This window comes from Pangasianodon hypophthalmus, chromosome 27, assembly GCF_027358585.1.
Source record: "Pangasianodon hypophthalmus isolate fPanHyp1 chromosome 27, fPanHyp1.pri, whole genome shotgun sequence".
Classification (NCBI taxonomy): Eukaryota; Metazoa; Chordata; class Actinopteri; order Siluriformes; family Pangasiidae; genus Pangasianodon; species Pangasianodon hypophthalmus.
This window is the reverse complement of record NC_069736.1, coordinates 15939515-15959020: the sequence shown is the minus strand read 5'-3', so window position 1 is coordinate 15959020 and position 19506 is coordinate 15939515. Positions and strand designations below refer to the sequence as shown.

At 38.2% G+C, this 19506-nt stretch overlaps 2 protein-coding genes across 4 annotated transcripts in view; one reads left to right on the top strand and one right to left on the bottom strand.

Moving 5' to 3' along the window:
* LOC113531170 (neuronal tyrosine-phosphorylated phosphoinositide-3-kinase adapter 1) overlaps positions 1-4109 on the bottom strand; it is a 41774-nt gene extending 37665 nt beyond the window's left edge. For 2 of the 3 annotated variants that reach the window (XM_026921717.3, XM_053230393.1), the window contains exon 1: positions 3779-4109. The gene's annotated coding sequence lies outside the window, so the exon portion shown is untranslated. Of the gene's footprint in view, positions 1-3497 lie in introns of all 3 variants that reach the window. The other variant, XM_053230392.1, reaches the window with a different exon arrangement.
* Positions 4110-8691: 4582 nt separating this feature from the next.
* On the top strand, positions 8692-19181 carry mogat3b (monoacylglycerol O-acyltransferase 3b). The gene is made up of 8 exons (XM_026921771.3): positions 8692-9073; positions 11642-11746; positions 13437-13544; positions 15203-15273; positions 15728-15932; positions 16530-16704; positions 17230-17414; positions 18265-19181. The coding sequence occupies exons 1-8, from the start codon at positions 9040-9042 to the stop codon at positions 18417-18419; spliced, it is 1038 nt and encodes a 345-aa protein (XP_026777572.1). The 5' UTR covers positions 8692-9039; the 3' UTR covers positions 18420-19181.
* The last annotated feature ends 325 nt before the right edge of the window (positions 19182-19506 follow it).

The following is a 19506-nucleotide window of genomic DNA, read 5'->3' as shown; positions in this document are numbered from 1 at the left end:
GAGCGTGACCAGCGGCCGCAGTAGTACGGTACAGCTCGGTGCCCGCGTGCGGATTCCCGGTTGCCAGATTGGGAATTTTCCTATCATGTGAATACCCATTTTTAGCTAGTAGAGCTGGAGGATGTGGCAACAAACAACATTATATCTGAACAAATCCTCGTTATACACTCTCCAAAACTGTGTTAAGACACACATTTAGTTTTTAGGACTATCCATATTTTAACACAATAACCTATTTTGTGTCATATTGTGTTAACCCTTGTGTTATGACCCATTGGCCCACATCATCGCTTTACAATTTATACTAGAAATACAGTATTTTTTTTTAAATCCAATATATCCATGCAGTGTGTATAATAAATACTAAAGGATAGCAAAGGAATGGATATAACCATTAATACCATGTTTATTTATCCATTCTACTCCAGGATGAAAATAAGCCAGAGCGTCACTGTGGTAATATAATTTTTTAACATTTTTAATGCTGAATGTTTAGCACTGATAAAATGTAAAATGAGTTATGTAATACCATCATGTGTCTGCTATTAATCAGCTGCTTTTTGATTTCGTGCAAGAGTCAACATTAAACGAGTCTCGTGCTTGGATCGTAAAGTAGCCTTCGCTATAGACTAGACTGTGATTAAACACGTATTTGTTTTTAAAATCTGCCCAGACTGCCCACATTTAATGCAAAGTAACATGCAAAGTAGTCATCTTAAAAGTAACACAAAATGTCCTTAACTGGACATGCAAGTATGTTAGCAACTAAAAGGCAGGGGAGGGCCATAATATGAACGACAACATGTTATACATTTATGAAATGGTATATATATCGAAGAAGAGGAGAACATGTGAAAAATATGTTTTTGGTGTCCAATCAGTTGTACACAGTTAGTAACAGGTTCGATCCGGAGTTCTGGTTACTGTCAGTGTGGCTTTTCACATGTTCTCCCCATGACTATCTGGGTTTCCTCGGGGTTCTTTGGTTTCCTTCCATTTCCCAAAGCATGTCTGTAGGTTAACTGGCTATGCTAAATTTTCCCTAGGCCTGAATAAGTGTGTGCGTGGTGCCGTGTGATGGACTGACTTCGCATCCAGGGTGTATTCCCGCGTTATCCCCAGTGTTCCTGATCCATCTCAACCCTGGCCAGCATGAAGCATTACTGAAAGTGTACCTTTAATTAACTTTGAGAGTAAGGGTGCAAATATACTTCACTTTCACCATGTGTATGTGCGGGCACGCAGCTGCTATGCGAGCAGCATTGTTCACATACTTGCATATCTAATGTATATCTTGGGATTAAAAGCGGCGTCCACCAGATGGCACGTCAGAGCCAAAACATCTCTGTCCATCAGTCAAAATGTTTCGCGATTTCAAGCAAGGTAACGTTAAACAGACTGACGAGCTCCATTTCTCTTTAAACCTTTTTGCCGTTGACGTGATTGTTGTCATGATCTGCTTCTCAAATCGAAAACCCTGATCAATCGAAAAGACTGGTACTCAAAGCCTGGTACTGGTACTCGAAGACTGGTACTTGAAGACCGGGCAGTGGTAGCTCAGTGGTTGAGGTGTTGGACTTCTGATCGGAAAGTCATGAGTTCAAACCCCGGCACTGCCACTGCTGGGCCCTTGAGCAAGGTCCTTAACCCTCAACTGCTCTGTTGTATTAAAAATGACATAAATGGAAGTCGCTCTGGATAAGGGTGTCTGCAAAATGCCATAAATGTAAATGTCAAAGCAGACCTTTCAGTAGAGTTAAGACATTTTTAAAATTCAAACATCAACTGTAATAGGAAAATCATTAGTGTTAGTATTCAGTAAGGGTCTAGAATAGTACATGAGTATGTGATGTTTTGAAACATGATGTTAGTTTGTTTAGTCAGTTGGGGACACAGTGTCACATGGTGCTATACTGAATCCACTATTTACGTTGGTGTTGCACCATGTAGACATGTTGCGTTAATTTCAGAGGACGCGCACAAGCGACACACCAAATGACCAGAGGATACGCACGGCAGCCATCTTGCGTACGTGTACGTGTAGTTACCAGCAAGTATAAATCAGTCTTAATATGTTAATGTTAAACTGTATACATCTTTCCTGTTAAAAGATACAGAGTAAAGGTATAAAAGATGTATTGTTGACAAGGAAAGGTATAGGTTATGTGTGACAAGGAAAGGTAAAGGTTAGTACCCTGTTTTATATCAACATATTCTCCCCTTTATTAGAAATAATTAGATTTAATTTCGTTGATTAGTGCTTTCTTAATTTGTTGATTATATACCTCTAGGCCATTTGTCTGGTTTAGGCATTCACAGTAATGAGCTGGATGATGACATTTTGGAAAGGGTTGAAACGGTGTCTCCAATCTGGCAACCCTGACTCCTGATACGCGCGTGTCACGCAGGCGAGACGGCGCGCGAGCAGAACATGGCGGAACGCCGACGAAACGCCCATTCAGCTTCTGTATCCTCGACAGGTCCAAACGCAAAATAAACCTGAAACGCCTTTCTGACGGTTTTATCTCCCGCACAGAGGCTGAAAACGCGTGTAGCGCGCGCTGCACATAACTGGCGGAGACGCGTCACGCGTCTCACGCATTTCCCTTCGAATAAATAACACCAGACCGGCGAGAGAGGCTCGCTGTGTTTACTCTGCTCCGGTTACCGACAACCGCTGGCGGGGTTTGGAGGCGGAATAGAATCCGCGGGAAAGATCAGCTGACTTTTTCAGTGAGAAAAAAAAAAAAAAAAAAAAAAAAAAAAAACACGCACGGGCCGTCACGACAGAAAGGGCTCGCGCATGGTGTTTACGCAGCAGCCGCGCGCATCCACGTGAGCCACGGACACAATTATGGCTAAATGAGAGAAAACAAAAACACAAAAAAGCAAAAACAACAATGTGTGTAAAAGTGAATTCCTCCGAGGCGGCTCGTGTTTCTAACCCGCAACTCCCCGCATCCGCGCGCGCGCGCACGGATGTTTGTAAGCGTATATTCAGACACAAATCGATACCAAAGCAGCTCGGATTTCACCACAACGAGCATCGCGACCATTAAACAACGTCCCGGGGCTGTATTTCACTCCCTGCTGAAAATCAAAACCCATTAATGAAATGATGCGCGGAAATAAAACGCGCTCACACACTTTAATGCAGAGGCCAAAATTCACAACAAATGCACACACCAACACCAACACCAGCTTCGCCTTCTTAAAGGAGGAGGAAAAACATAATAATAATAATAATAATAATAATAATAATAATAATAATAATAATAATAACAGGCTTTGGTTAAATCAGGAGACGTCTCGGTGTGTGTGGGTCGGCGGCGTTTTGTAAACAACAGTCATGTTCAGCAGAAAAAAAAAGCGCTGCACTTCACTGCGTAGAAAAAAAAAACAACAACAAAAAAAAACAACAGCGTAAGAAAAAAAGCCCAGAAAAACATCAGCGTGTTAAATGTATGCGGTGAATATGTGAAGGTCTCGTGACGTACCGGCGGCGTTTCCGTGCGCAGATTTTTCACAGCGATGAATGCAGAAGATGATGAAGATGATGAAGATGAAGAAGAAGAAGAAGAAGCGACAAATGAGAGAATTTGCATGGACATGAATTTTAATGTCGCAGTTCTTCCTTAAGGAGCTCGCAGAGGAGAGCACAACTGCTTCCCGTCACTCGCGCTGGATCATTATTTTATTATTATCATTACAATAACATTTTTTATAGCATTCCGCTCCGCCTTGCTAAACAGGTACACGGCTGTTGTTTTGCGCTCACCTCGTGCACGAGCCCGCCCTCGTCTCCTCCATCCTCGCCGGTCTCCGTCCGTCCGCTGACTGACTCGTCGCGCCGATGTGACAGCTTTCCTCCGCGATCAGCCGGTCAGCAGCGCGAGGCGTCGGGAGGAAGCGCGCGCGCGCGCCCAAACCCCAACCCCTGATGACGCGCACGCGCGCATACACACACACACACACACACACAAACACACACACAGAACGTGTCTGGACACCCCGCGATATCAAACGGACTATCTTTATTTTCTGATCACACACACACACACCCACACACACACACACACACACAAACACACACACGCACTTTCCCTCGGTCTCATACACACTCGGAGGACATGTCTAGACACCCTGCGATGTCAGACAGTCTATTTTTATTTTCTCGTCAGGGGCGCACACACACACACACACACACACACACACGCACGCACGCACGCACATACCTTAATTGAACCCCCGTTCATTTAACAGAATCGTAAATGTTGCTTATTAGTGCTTTTAAGCATTAGGTATACATCAAACATTTGGTGTAATTAAACGTGATAAATCATTTTTCATAAATCTGACTCATGTTTATTTGAAAATATATGACTTATCTATGACTTATCTATGTGTCTAGATGCTGTACACCTGAATCATCAGGCACAACCTGATTTAAAAGTGCAGTCAAACACAGCACAGGATGTTTATGCCACACATGGTTGAGTTAAGACACATCAGGGTCTATAATGAAATCCAGATTTAAATATATATATATATATATATATATATATATATATATATATATATATATATATATATATATTTTGCATGGTGGTGCAGCAGGTAGCCTTGCCGCCTCACAGCTCCAGAGTCCCTGATTCGATCCTGAGCTGGGGTTCCTGTCCGTGTGGAGTCTCTGTGTATGTTCTACCTGCTTCTGTGTGGGTTTCCTCCTGGTTCTCTGGTGTTCTCCCACTTCCCAAAAACATGCCAGTAGATTGACTGACTACACTGCTGATGTACTGGTGTCCCAACCATGGTGTATTCCTGCCTCGCACCCTCCCAGCAAACTTGAGACGTCTGCCAGACGTTGGTCGGTCCAGCACCATATCTGTATGTCTGCACAATGTGCAAATAAGGTTCAGTATCTGGACGTCTGACTACGACCCCCTTGGACATAGATATGCAGTTCAATATTTAACTGTCTAGCTAGGAGTTTTTTTTGGATGTCTGTGGACGTGCGAGACAGGAAAAGGAGGAAATCATCATATGAATCGTCAATTCAGTTCAGAAGTTGTCACTGTTAGTTGTGGTGCGTAGTTGCCTGTTGTAGCATAATGTTCATATTGCTGTTATTGTGTACCATCCACATATTTGGACAAATTGTTTGATGTTTTGGACGTTCAGAAGACATAAAAACTTTCATTCTGGCTCCACAGGGGACGTCTTTTCAACGTGCGACAAGACGTTCAAAAGACGTCTTTTTGACATATCTTTACTCAGTGGGCTCCCTCTGGATTAACCGCAACCTTGACCTGGCTGAAGATGGATATTAATTAAAAAAAGAAACTCAAAACCTACACATTCACCTCATTCTCTGGTCTTACAGGGTCTACATTTGCATATTAGAACATGATTGGTTCTTACACTTTATGATGCAATAACACACACCTGTCACATGATTTTCAAATGAGATTTGCTTTTTAACTTTAAATGAACTTTGCTTCTATGAGTGTAAACACTAATATTTAACACTCATATGTTTTACCCCAAAATCATTGAATCATTTAAGAACATGTTTTATAAATTTAAAGTCACTTTAAAGTTTTTAGACCTGTTGGAATCTCTACCAAATCTGACCTAAAAGCATTAAACCACTGTATATAAAGCTGGATGAGAATTTCAATTTTGGGTGGAAAGTTGATCTACTGTACGTTCTGGGACATTTCAGGATATGAGGTCTGCTCAATATTTGATTTGTTCTGGCTGAGATCATTGCTGTCATTACTTGGTGTGTGTGGTTCAAATGAAACGGGTAGATGTGGGCCAGTACTAGGGCTTTAGTCATTTGCTTTGTGGGAAGCTAAAACAATTTGTGGAAGCGTCATCACTTAAATACCACTTAAGTTATATTTCAGTAATGATATCATGTTTTGCAGAATCATTGGAGCTAAAATTAGCTAACCATTTAAAAAATCAGTTGATTGACTCTAGCTAGCCAGAGCATCTTGTTCAGTCTGCCCTTCAGTTTAGCCCTTCACATGTTAATAATGACATGATTGACAAGTGAAATTTACACATGTGGTTTTTAGACACTTCACATATAATATAAAAAATAAAAACAGAAAAATAAATTTTTTCACAAGAAGTGCACGTTTTTATTTTCGCATGTAGTTTTTCCATGATTAATTTTTTTACCTGTGATCTTTACGAGTCATTAATTTTCATGTTTTTTCACAATACGTTTTTCACATGATTTTTACATAATTTGTTTATTTTCACATGTGATGTTTACACGTGTTTAATTTATTTTCACATGTGATTTTTTACACAATTAGTTCTTTTCAAATGTAATGTTTACACAATTTATTTTCATGTGATGTTTACACTATTCATTTACTTTCACATGTGATTTTACACAGTTAAGTTATTTTCAAATGTGATGTTTACAAAATTCATTTATTTTCACAGATAATTTTACATGATTCATTCATCCGTTCATTCATTCATTCATTCACTTGGGATTTGTACAATGTTCATTTATTTTCATATATGATTTTTACACAATTCTATTTCATGTCACTAATCATGTTTTACGCGATTCATTTATTTTCTCATGTGATCAGTAGGACATGTGGTTTTACTTTTCACATGTGATTTCTCACACTATTAATTTCATTTTAACATGTAGGGCATGTGGCTTTGTTTTTCAGATATATATTTTTTTTTTACTTGTCATCATATATTACTCACATAATCACATGGAAATTTTATGATCACTTGTAAAATGTATGTGATTTTTCTCTACACCTACCTCTGTTGGGGCAGCTGCAATCCCTTTTTGGATGCCATGACATCTCAGGTGGAAAAATGAATAAAATACGCCACTGTATTTGTAACTGAAATACTCTCTGATGTATGGTATTAATTAATGCTCCAATGAGGCTTAAACCCAAGACAAAATTGTTGCTGTTTATACGTTTCTCCTTTATGATCTAAGTTTCAATGTGCTTGAATATATGGTCATTACACTGAGATCCAAATGAAGTAAAGAGTTTCTAAAAGAAACAGAATATTGGTGATAAATGCATTAAAGATGTGGCCAGACATTGGAAATGTGCATACCTATTATAGTTATTTCTTGGTGATAATGTTTTCAATTCACTGCCATTCCAACTTATTGTTTCTTTTAAAATTAGCCTGTGTGTATGTCGTTATTTTGATGGTACCTACTGCACTATAAGGAAAATATAAAATGTACTGTATACAGTGCATACTGCAGTAATTATTATAGCCTAGCCCATATTTAAAAGGCAGTAAGTGCCATATTTAATAGGCTGTAAGAGAGCTTTTAGTAGCCTATTAGGCCACATGATGTGCATTCAGAGCGACAGACAGAGAGAGAAAGAGAGACAGTGCTGTTTTCTTATAGTATAATGAATAATACCTACAGCTAAAGTTAGATTAATTACCATAATAACTAATATATTGATATTCTTATTCCTGGATATTCACTTATATTCATTAGAAACTATAACTCCTACTATAATTCCTAATCAATTTTATAGAATTTTATGAATTGATTCTTAGTGCTGGCCGGAGGAAATCTGGCTCCCCCTGCTGAGTGTTCATCCTAACTCCATCCTAGGTGGTTTTTTTTCTGACTTGGGTTTGTTTTGGTGGTTCTCATGGTTCTATTCTGTCCTGTTTTGTTTGTCTGGTGTTCTTTTTTTAGTCTTTTCTGTTTCTTTCTCTTGTTTATTCTGCTATTTGTTAGTTTTTTCATGTTTTATTCTGTTTTGTTTCAGTTCTGTTTCTGTTCTTTTTTGTTTTTGTTTTTCTGTTCTTGTTCTGTTTTGTTTTGTGTTGTTTGTTTGTTTTTCTGTTCTTTTTCTGTTTGTTTGTTTGTTAGTTTTGGTGGTTCTGGTGCTTCCAGTCTGTTCTATGTTGTGTTTTGTTTCTTTTTTTTTTTTTATTTTTTGCTGTGGTGGTTCTTGGTTTTATTCTGTTCTATTTGTTTTCTCTTCTGTTTGTATGTTGCAGTGGTTCTGTTGGATTTTTTTCTGTTTCTTTATCTTCTCTTGTAGTAATCTGTTTTATTCTATTTTGTTTATTTTTTCCTGTTCTTTTTCTGTTGTTTTTTGTTTTTCTGTTCTTGTTCTGTTTGTTTTGTTTGTTTGTTTGTTTTGGTGGTTCTGGTGTTTCCAGTCTGTTCTGTGTTGTGTTTTATTTTGTTTCTTTTTTTTATTTTGTTGTGGTGGTTCTGGTTTTATTCTGTTCTATTTGTTTTCTCTTCTGTTTGTATGTTCCAGTGGTTCTGTTGCATTTTTGTTTGTTTTTTCCTGTTCCGTTTTCTTTTGTTTGGTTTTTGTTCTTTTTCTGTTTTTTTCCCCCTGTTCTTTTTCTATTATATTTTATTGTTTGTTTTGGTGGTTCCAGTCTGTTCTATGTTCAAAAGTTTTATGGTTCTCATGTTTTTATTTTTATTTTTAAAATTCTGTTCTGTGTTTTTCTTCCCTGTTTTGTTTATTCTGCTATTTTCTGTTCTGTTTGGTTTTGTTCTGCATGATAAGTTTGTACACGTCATATCTTGTCATGTCATGGACATGCAGCTGGACACTTTCTGAAATGCGCTGAACTGTTTGGCCACTCCCTTGTCCACGCGCGCTCGCTCGCTACTTCCTTCTGGCACGCGCTTGCGCCCGAACGCCTGTCGGCAGGGAAATCACAGTCACGTGCGAACACACGTTTAGCCCTCGTAGTATGTTTACTAATGAGGGAGAACTTCTCAAGAGATGATTCCAGTCCTCATTTCAGCAACAGCATGACACCGTGGTCTTACACGCGCGCTAGTCTGGCTCGGCGCGAGGTGTGTAATCGGAGGTTTACCGAGTGCAGTCCGGTTCCTGTGTGTGTGGAAGTTGTGGCAGTTTGCGGTGCGAACTTCTCTTATCTGCTGCACGCGGATCAAAGTGCAGAGAGGCGCGCGCGGGGACGGCACCGCGCGATCAGCTGCACGAGCAGTGAACCGCACTAATCTCCACAATGGCAACCAACCGGGGAGATATGAACGGAACAGGTGAATATACACTCGTCTTTCTCTCTCTCTTTCTCTGTCGTCTTCTCTGAATCTTATTTTGCCTTTGTCTGTCTTTTCTCATTATGTCTCTCTGTGTTGTCTCTTAGTCTGATTTCTCTCTCTCTCCCTCCCTCTCTCTCTCTACCCCTCTACCCTGTCATCTGTCATCAGCTTTCTCTCTGTTGTATCTCTTCCCCCTTCTTTCTTTCTCAGGATACTTCTTCTTATTGCCTCACTTTCTCTCTCACTGTCTCTTTTCCCCTCTGTCTCTCCTCTTACTCTTTCACTCTTATTGCCTCACTTTTCCTCTCACACAGTCTGGTTCCTTTTTTATTTCAAACCATCTCTTTCTGTGCCTCCCTCTGTCTCTCTTTTGGTCAGAAAGTTCTAAGGACACTTTTAATCTTTGTAAAAAAATCTTTACATCTTTAATTTTTAACAGTAATATACTGTATACACACACACACTAGTATATATAAAATATAATAGTAACAGAATAATCCTTTAGGTCAATAAGAACCAAAGAAAAGTTAAGAAACCCTTTTTTTTCCTAGCAAAGACATATGCATACAAAGGGAAGATTTCAGTATTTTAGTAAATGTGAGTGCAATGTGTAACGACTTGCTATCTGATGTATTACCTAATATCATGCTCAAATGCACTGCGCAAAGTGAGAAGGTCAGTCATGCTGGCAGATATGATAACATAGGGCAGAGATCAGTCTGATGAATCAACCGCACTATGAAGTGATGTGCACGTGTATGGATCAGAATTAATTAGGAATAATTCAATAAGGAGAAATGTTTATTTTTTAAACCATTTTCTCCCATACCACAACTGTAGTTGATCTTGTTCGATGTCTGAAGTAAAAGGCTAGTGTTGTTTAGACTTGCACGAGTAAGTAACATGAGTAAAAGAAGACCTCCGCTTTAGCATGGAGCAAACTGATACACTTGGCTCAGTGATACTATTTGTACATAAACTGTTTCATAAAATAGCAGAATAAGTCTGTATTTAAAAAAAGATTAAACATAAAATTCAAATTGGTGCTAGATTGTCAGGTAAATCACTTTACAGTGCCTCTGAACTGGACAACAGTGCTGCTAATGTAAACACGACAAACAATCCAGAGTCTGATGGTTGCATGGAGTGATAAACTGTTTGCTGAGGAAAAAATTGATTTCCACCTTTAAGAGTACTACGACTACTACTACTACTACTACAGATTTTAACCCATTACACTTGTCTACAAGGAGAAAGCCTCGGAAATGAAAGTAGCAAAATTTTACCAGAATTGGGTCACTAATAAAGAAAAATTAAGTCCTGAGTGTTAATTGGCTCCAGTTTCCAAGATACAGCTTCAGGTCAAAATTGCATCAAAATAATTCAAAATTAGAAGGGGGTGTGCAATTATGCTCCATAACTTTTCTGCAAAATGTGATATAGCAATGAGAATGGTGCCACACCGATCATTATAAATGTATCTTTTTATTGATACCAATAACATAACTTTCCATTCATTTATTGGTTTTTTTTCATGTAACATTCTCATGCTTTTTTTCATGAAAAACTGACCAAATTGTGGGTGGGTTGGTCCCATTGCTGTGTAGCTTCCCAGACTATTAAAATACAACCTCAAAATTATACAGTTTTAAAGCTTACGAAATATAATGTGAATATCAGATAATTGCAGAATACTAGCTCTACCATCAGATTAAAGTAGCAGAAGTTATCTGTGTTGTTTACATAGTTTCGAGGCATCTTGCTTTCTGAGGGAAAATATCATGCAACTGTTCCTTGGAAATGTTAGGCAATGACACTTTCACAAGCCACCAAATGTAACTGTATGATGCATAGATCTGGCCAAGACAAATGTACTCTGCAATAAAAGACCAATAAATTACAGTTAGGTAATAATCTTTAGTCTCAAAGTAAAGATAAATTTGTAAACTTTCATATGGTACCATTTTCATTGTTCTACCTTATTTTGTTGAGACGTTACGAGGCATCGTGATCATCAGACACCCCCCTCCCTTGTAGGCAAATATACTCGCCTGTGTATAGATAATTATAAATCTTTATCGTGAAATATCTTGAAAACTTTAGCCAACCAGCACCTTTATCACCTGTTTTATAATTCATCTAATCAAAATATGTAAAAATTAGCACATTTTATCTCGGAGGTCGATAATTTCCCAAAATTTGTAGACCAGTGTTATTATAGATATTAGTGGGTCATTCAGTGCCAGAAACCACATGAACAAGTCTGAGATTATTAACCAACTCAAGAGGGAAACTTCAGAGACCAAAGATGGGTTGGCTAATCAACTACATTTTGGGTAAAGGGACAATTGTGTAATGTTGATTTGTTTCCCAACTATGGCTTTAAACACTAAAATCGAGTGTTCAAAGTGAATACATGGTCACTTATGAAATAGTAGGACGTTTAGCCGACTGGGACTTTTGAAGACGCTTTACAACTCATCCGTGGAGTTTCGTCAGTCCTGACACACGACTAGGCTTCTTGTGTTTGGATTTCGTTGTGTTTAATGTCTCTTTCTCTCTCAGTTGCTATGGGTGATGAGATGGAGGAGAATGGAGAGAAATCACAATGGAAATTGTTTATTGAGGATATCAGTGTCTTACAGCTGGTGCTGTCCTTCTTGCTTATGGGTGAGATGGAGAACTCATGCCTGCACACACACACACACACACACACACACACACACACACACACACTCCTACAATCATTTATGTAAGAAATAAAACACTTGGTGGAATGCTGAATAACAACCCTGAAGTTGATTATTATTCCTCTTACACCACAACAATTTTATTTATTGAGGAACGACACTTCACACTTTTTTTTAATCCATTTATAGTTATGTTTAATGCTGTGAAGCAAGTTAGTTCCTGTTATCACTTACAATATAGAAGCTATAAACATCTGCTCCCCCCAGCCTCTCTTTTTTTTTCTTTCTTGAAGTTAACAAGCTAAAAGAAAATACAGCACATTAATACAAACCTTACAGCTAGCACTATTGTCAGAGCTGATGTTATAGAAAATTAATCAAATTCAACAAGGCTCTAAATCTAACTGAGAATTCAACAGTGCTGTGATATAACCTGATAATAGCTGGAATTAAAATGGATAACAAAAGTAAGGCTGTGTTCCAGTATTGTTTTGAATATACCCTTATTGACTTCCCCATTCTCCTTCCCCTTTACAGAGTTCCTGTCGCTATCTTGAAATGAAATCTCCAGCATTTTGTCAATCTAAAATAGTCTATGTGATTACTCCAAACTCACTTATAATTGCCAGGGGGCAGTTGCTACATCCCAAACATTTCAAATGTGTGACTATATAACACAATTTCAGTCATTACACTCTTACAATAAGCATTACGATGAGACAGACAAGAGAAAAACTTTTGAACAATATATTAAGAAGTGATTCTGGATACTTCTAGTTTTTATTTAGCCAACAAACTCCTCTATCTGTACTGCTCATGTGACTATTTATTTTTTTTTTTTACATTTACTCTGCTGGATAGTTAGCAAGCTACCTACATTTGCATGCTAGCTAGTGGGCTACAGCTAGTCAGAAAATGTCTTATGTCTGGATGGACGATTCATACAGATTTACAGCTACAGTTAACTGAAGAATTCTTTGATTGTGTATAATAAACCTTTATTGTCTGTGGTAACAACTGACAAGTTATCTGCTGTTTGACACTTTTTGTCCATGCTAATTGCAAATGCACTACATATGCAGTAGATATCTTATCTTGAAAAAAAAAAAAAAAGCTAAGCAATGAATTACCTAGTATTTCAAAATGCCATCATGTGTTTAATTTCAGTTTTACGTAGCTAGTTAGCGACTCCATTTGTTCAACTGATGTAAATTTTTTTTTTTTAATTGAATATGCTGGCTAGTTAGCAAGCTGCCTAATTAGCATGCTAGCTAGTGGGCAACAAGTTAGTCAGCATGCTAGCTTATACTTAACCAAGCAACTGTTCAGAAAGCTAGCTAGTTACTGATGCAAAATGACTTCTTACATGGTTTGAAGGAAGTAGACTAGACAAATATTCTAAAAAATTGCTTCAGTTACATTTATTTTCTGCTGTAGTCGAGTATGTTAGGAAAAATCTCTCCACTGCTGTGACGTATCGTAATGAAGGGAAGTCGACAAAGGCGTGTTAAATGGTATTAGAATGCAGAGTCTATTTACAGTGTTTATCTAGCTGTGGTAGATTTCTTTATCAGTTCTATCCATTTGGAGCATATTTGTAGTGTAATGTCCGTAATAATGAATTGCAAGGGTTGATGCTAATTGTTTATGCTAATGTTTTTTTTGTGTAGGTGTGTCGTGTCTGGTGTTGATGATTTATCTGATGTTTACTCCACTGTGGCCAATTCCCACTCTCTACTTCACCTGGCAGATATTTGACTGGGACACACCTGAGAAAGGTTTTACACACACGTAATCACTTCTGTGTTGCACAAACACACACACATAAAATGGCAGCATGCACTGTCTTACTATATCACCCTCTTACACACACGCCTGAACGTGTAAAAGTCTTGATTTGCAGAATCACATCATATAATAAAAACGTGCATTGTTAATAAGTTTCTTTATTTTTTATATATCATGGACAAGTACTCATTTCTGATTAGCTTGAAGGTTGTTCTTATATTAGGACACTTTTAATGTAGATCTGGACCAAAAATCACTCATATTGACAGGAAAGATATGGAACTATTATGGAACTGTTTTGGAATGTAACCATGATGACAAGCTTAAATAACAGTTTAGGCTAATGTTATGTTTACATGTATAGTTTATATGATGTAATTGAAAGTGACAAATGGCATGATATTTTAACTTCCAAGACTTCCAACCATGAAAACAAATAATGGTAACCAACTGATATATGAGAAAGAGAACACTTAGCTAAAAGTTAGCTAAATAAATAAAAAAGACAGTTTGATATTCTCATATAATTTAGCTATTACACTAAAACCACCTACCTAATAGTGTGTAGGTCCTCCTTGTGTCACCAGAACAGCTCTGACCCATTGAGGCATGGACTCCACAAGACCTCTGAAGGTGTGCTGTGGTATCTGGCACCAAGAGATTAGCAGCAGATCCTTTAAGTCCTGTAAGTTGCTAGTTGGAGCCTCCATGGATCGGACTTGTTTGTCCAGCACATCCCACAGATGCTCGATTGAGATCTGGGGAATTTGGAGGCCAAGTCAACACCTTGAACTCTTTGTCATGTTCCTCAAACCATTCCTGAACAATTTTTGCAGTATGGCTGCTGAAAGAGGCCACTGCCTTTAGGGAATACCATTGCCATGAAGGGGTGTACTTGGTCTGCAACAATGTTTAGGTAGGTGGCACATGTCAAAGTAACATCCAGATGAATGCCAGGACCTTGAGCCTTGGGCATCCATGACTCTGTTGCTAGTTCACCAGTTGTCCTTTCTTGGACCACTTTTGGTAGGTACTAACCACTGGGTACAGGGAACACCCCACAAAACCTGCTGTTTTGGAGATGCCCTGACCCAGTCGTCTAGCCATTACAATTTGGCCCTTCTCAAAGTTGCTCAGATCTGCTTCCAACACATCAACTTTGAGAAGTGACTGTTCACATGCTGCCTAATTATAGAGATAATCAATGTTATTCACTTCACCTGTCAGTGGTTTTAATGTTATGTCTGATCGGTGTAAGTTGGTAAAACATGGACAAATCCTTTGTTATAAGTGAGAAAACGTCAAAATAAGTGTCTTGATATTCAATAATAATGAACTTAGTGGAGTTTCCTCCAACACTGCATTGTCTTCTTTGCCTCAGTCATATTCATTATTTTCTGATATTGGGATGCTTTGTTGAACAGTAACTTTCTTACTTACTCTTACTTTGGAAAATGTACAATTTTTATTTAAAGATCACTTTTCACATGCAAAACTACTTGTTTTTTCAGCTATTTGTTTCTTTTAGAAGCCAAGTCTTCTTCTAAGAGTAAGGCCATTGCAGATGACATAAAATGGCAGTTTAGGAACCACTCATGCAAAAACCGTACAAGTTACCACACTGATTGCATCTCTGTGTTTTAATCAGGTGGTAGAAGAACTGAATTTGTGAGGAGCTGGAGAGTGTGGAAACACTTTAAAGACTACTTCCCAGTAAAGGTAATCTAGACCTGGCCTCCATTTCCACTACTCTTCTTGACCTCTGCCTCCAAGCTATTTCAACTGGGAGACAATCACTATCTCCACTCCACTGGACTGTTATTATACTTTATTTTTCAAGTGTTCAAAGTTTCATTAGCCCTGGGAGTGCGAAGATTTTGAGTCAACATAACTGAAGATATCAGGTGCAGAATTTATGTAGCAGGAGCAGTAATATTCCAGCTACTACCCAGGGAAAAACAAAGGAAAAATTGGTTTTAAAATATAACATTTAATTTGGTGAATTTTGTTGAAATTGTTTCATGTACCAAGACAATACTTTATTACTTGATTCCATTATGACTTTATGCATATCACACTGATCATGTAAATTAGAAAGATAACTCTACATGCTCGTGTTAAGTAGATATACAAATAAAATTGGACATTTTCTCAGTTTCTTTTGTTCTTTCAGTTGGTGAAGACAGCAGAACTGAGTCCCAGCAAGAACTATATTCTGGGTTGCCACCCGCATGGCATCATGAGCATGGGCGCGTTTTCCTGCTTCAGCACAGAGGCTGGCGGGTTTGGGCAGGCATTCCCAGGAATGCGCTCCTCTCTGGCCATCCTTGCTGGCCTCTTCCGCATGCCGCTCTTCAGAGAGTACATCATGTTTGCAGGTCAGTGCATGTGTGCATGCTAGAATTCGAATTTGGTTCACACTAGGGGTATGATGGTATACCGTCAAAAGTAAATTAGAATCAATTACAGTGATCATACTACATACAGTATACATACACATACATGTATACATAAAATGTGTCACATTGAAGTAAGACATTGTATAAGGTCTATAGTTCTGAAACTGTGCTAACAAATATAAAGTGGTGCACACTACATGCCCACTACTTACCATTATTTTTCACACATACTAGTTACTGTGTGAAACCATCACATTTTTGCCATATTACTGTGTCTTTAATTGTATTATTGTTCTGCCATGGAAACCACAAGCATGAGTGCAAAACACAAAGGCTGGCAAAAAGTGTTTCTGCAAAGCACATGCAGCAAATTTGATTACACTTTATTAAAATTTTATTACAGTTACTTCCTGTGTGCAGTCTTTTTACTTTTCAATAAATATAAGTTTCATAAATGGTATAAGTGTTTACTTTAACACTAATGCACATTAAGGAACTCAAAGAGAAAAAAAAAAAGAAAAGAAAAAAAGGGAAATTCTACCAAGACTCTAACAAATCTGTCTCTCTTTCTCATAGGCCTGTTGCCGGTCAGTAAGGCGTGTCTGGAGTACGTGCTGAGGCAAGCCGGTGTGGGCAACGCTGTGGTCATCATCATCGGAGGAGCTGAGGAGTCACTGGCTTCTTCTCCTGGAGTGAACACTGTGGTCATGAAGCAGAGGAAAGGCTTTGTGCGTCTCGCTCTGGAAAATGGGTGAGAGAAAAGGAGAGCAAAAATACACCAATTTAGTCACTTTTTGAAGGCCAGATGTGAAATACAGTTCATAAAGAAACTGCAATAATTTTAAATGGATGTGTTACAGTGATTACTCCTAACTTTGAGACAATTATCAAAATAATTTTGCACCTGTAAAGTCATCTACCCTCATCTAGTTTCAACCATAGTTGCATTTAATGTTGTGGAGTATCTGTCAAGCAAGTTAGTTACTTATATCACTTATGTTACAGCAGCTATAAACGTTCATTCAGGCAAAAAAAAAATGCAGCATGTTACTGATGAAATGTACAGCGCAAACTCCTCGGTCCTGAAGAACTTTTCCTTCACTTTGACTGTGCTTTAGGGTGCTATCAGTGACTCCACTTCATCACACCACCCCATAGCTGATTGCTTTCCAATAATAGCACACTTCCATATGTTTTATGCCTTACATATTATTAGTAGCAGTATGTGTGAATGCTCTTTGAATGCTTCTATATGTAATTCCTGTTGTGTCCTCAGGGCTGACCTGGTTCCAGTGTACTCGTTCGGGGAGAATGAGCTCTTCCCGCAGGTGCTGCTGTCCGAGGGCAGCATAGGCCGCAGGCTTCAGGCTCTATTTAAGCGGGTGATGGGTTTTGCTCCGTGTCTCTTCACTGGGGGACGCTGGCTGCTCCTGCCTTACAGGAGACCCGTCACTACTGTGGGTGAGTGTAACAACACAACTTGTACATCGAGTGCAACCTATACACCACACTTCTTTATCAAGTTTGGGTACATTGATGCGCAATGAGACATTTCTTTTCCACATTACAGCATCGATGCTGATTTTCTCTCAGTGTCCGTTTTGCCAAATGGAAAGGTCAGGCACTGTTTGGATGGAGTTAGTTTTCCTGTGTCTGTTCAGTAACATTGCTGAAGGACATCTGCAATAATTTATTCACAATTCATATGGTATAAGTGCACTCTCTATAAATCACAGAGATGGGTATGTCTTCACAGTGTAGTGCCATGAGTACTACATAAATCTCATAGTAAGGCAAAGGCAAACTCATTGTGGCTGTGCAAGTTGTGCTTGATCATTAGTAGACCACATGACCATAATATGCATACAGGCTAAGCTTGTTCTAGGAAATCAATAACTTACCTAAAACCCCTGGATGCATAGGTTCTACGACTGAATCTAATTCTTGACCAATACTTGGTTTCATTTTGAATTTGGCAGGAGGTGATAGAAAAGGGAATGCTTCCTCGATTGTCTTTATAATTATGCTGCTATATTTTTCTAGTCATTGTATAAAACATGCATACAGACACATGCATACAGATTTCGATTCAGATAGGACTAAAATACCAGAGATACTCTGGTAATAACTATATTGCCCACTTCCCCATGTAAAACTAATCCAGTCTGAATAGAGCTTAAGGCTGCTTTGCACTTGCTGTTTTTTCCTCAACCTCCAGCACATGTTGGACAGAAAATGTGTTAAAAAGCACTGCTGCCTGTGATACGAGATACGTGCTTAATTGTTATCCCTCTCCTTCTCTCCGTCTTAGTTGGAAGCCCTATCTCTGTGCCTCATGTATGCAATCCATCCGAACAGCAGGTGGACCACTACCACAAGCTGTATATGGAATCTCTGTCCAAACTCTTCCACGCACACAAAACCAACTGTGGACTGGCCGAGACACACCAGCTACGCATCATCTAAGCACTACACACACACACACACACACACACACACACACACACACACACACACACACAAACACATATACATGTTGAATACACTTGTAGCATTAGTTATACAGTTTTCACAATTCTCAGGACTAGAAGGTCTCAGGACTACATTTTTATAGTTTTAACCAAAATACAAACAGTATGATAGTGTTTACTTTTACAGCTTGTATTACTTTGTGACATTGCTAATTAATTTATACTCTTTAAATCAGATCATTGCTTATTCTAAAATAGAAAAGCAATTTTAAAATAAACTAGCTACAGGAAAATGTGAAATATTTCTAAATGCTAATTTTGTTTACAAAAAATTTACACACATTTGTATTTATCTTGAATTATGTGTAAAAAAAAAAAAATAATAAAAAAAAAGACTTAAATGGCTGAAAGTTGCTAGATCTGTACTGAAGTTAAAACAGGGCAGTCTGACTGTAATGAATTTGTGAATTATGATTTTAAATGAAATTCACTGCCACTATCTAGTTTGTAACTGCGTTAGATTAACGTATTAATGTGAACATGGCTGTTTACGCAAACAATTTATCATTGGTCATTGGTATACACATTTATCATTGGTATGTACATGGATTCTGTGTTGACACGCAGTATATAAATAATATAAATGTAATATGAAATTAAATATGAATTTTATTCATATCATTTTATTCATTGTAAGATACTGAGATCAGAAGCTGCCGCTCTCATGTTCTCTATTAAAGATACTGTTTAAACTCCATAGACTGAGCTTTGAGAACTGACAAAGATGAATTTAAGATGTTTTTTTAATTTAATGTTTATGTTTAAAAGTTCAAATATACTCACATGTGGGAAAACTAGTGACTTGCACTAAAAATGACCTTAAACATGGTAGGCTAACTGGGGGCACTTACCACGATAACATGGGCACAGGCCTACACCGACTGTACCCAGGTGAACTCTGACCTTTTGTGTGCCAACAGAAAAGAATAAAATGAAGTTGTGGTGTTTTTGGTTTGTAAAAAAGTAGAGGAGCTGCTTATCAAAAAATAAGTAAATAAATAAAAAAAATAGCCATCTCATTT

Coding starts and splice junctions, on each gene's coding strand:
- mogat3b (XM_026921771.3), top strand. CDS start 9,040: ATGGCAACCAACCGGGGAGATATGAACGGAACAG. Junction 13,545..15,202: donor CTGGGACACACCTGAGAAAG/GTTTTACACACA, acceptor TGTTTTAATCAG/GTGGTAGAAGAACTGAATTT. Junction 15,933..16,529: donor AGAGTACATCATGTTTGCAG/GTCAGTGCATGT, acceptor TCTTTCTCATAG/GCCTGTTGCCGGTCAGTAAG.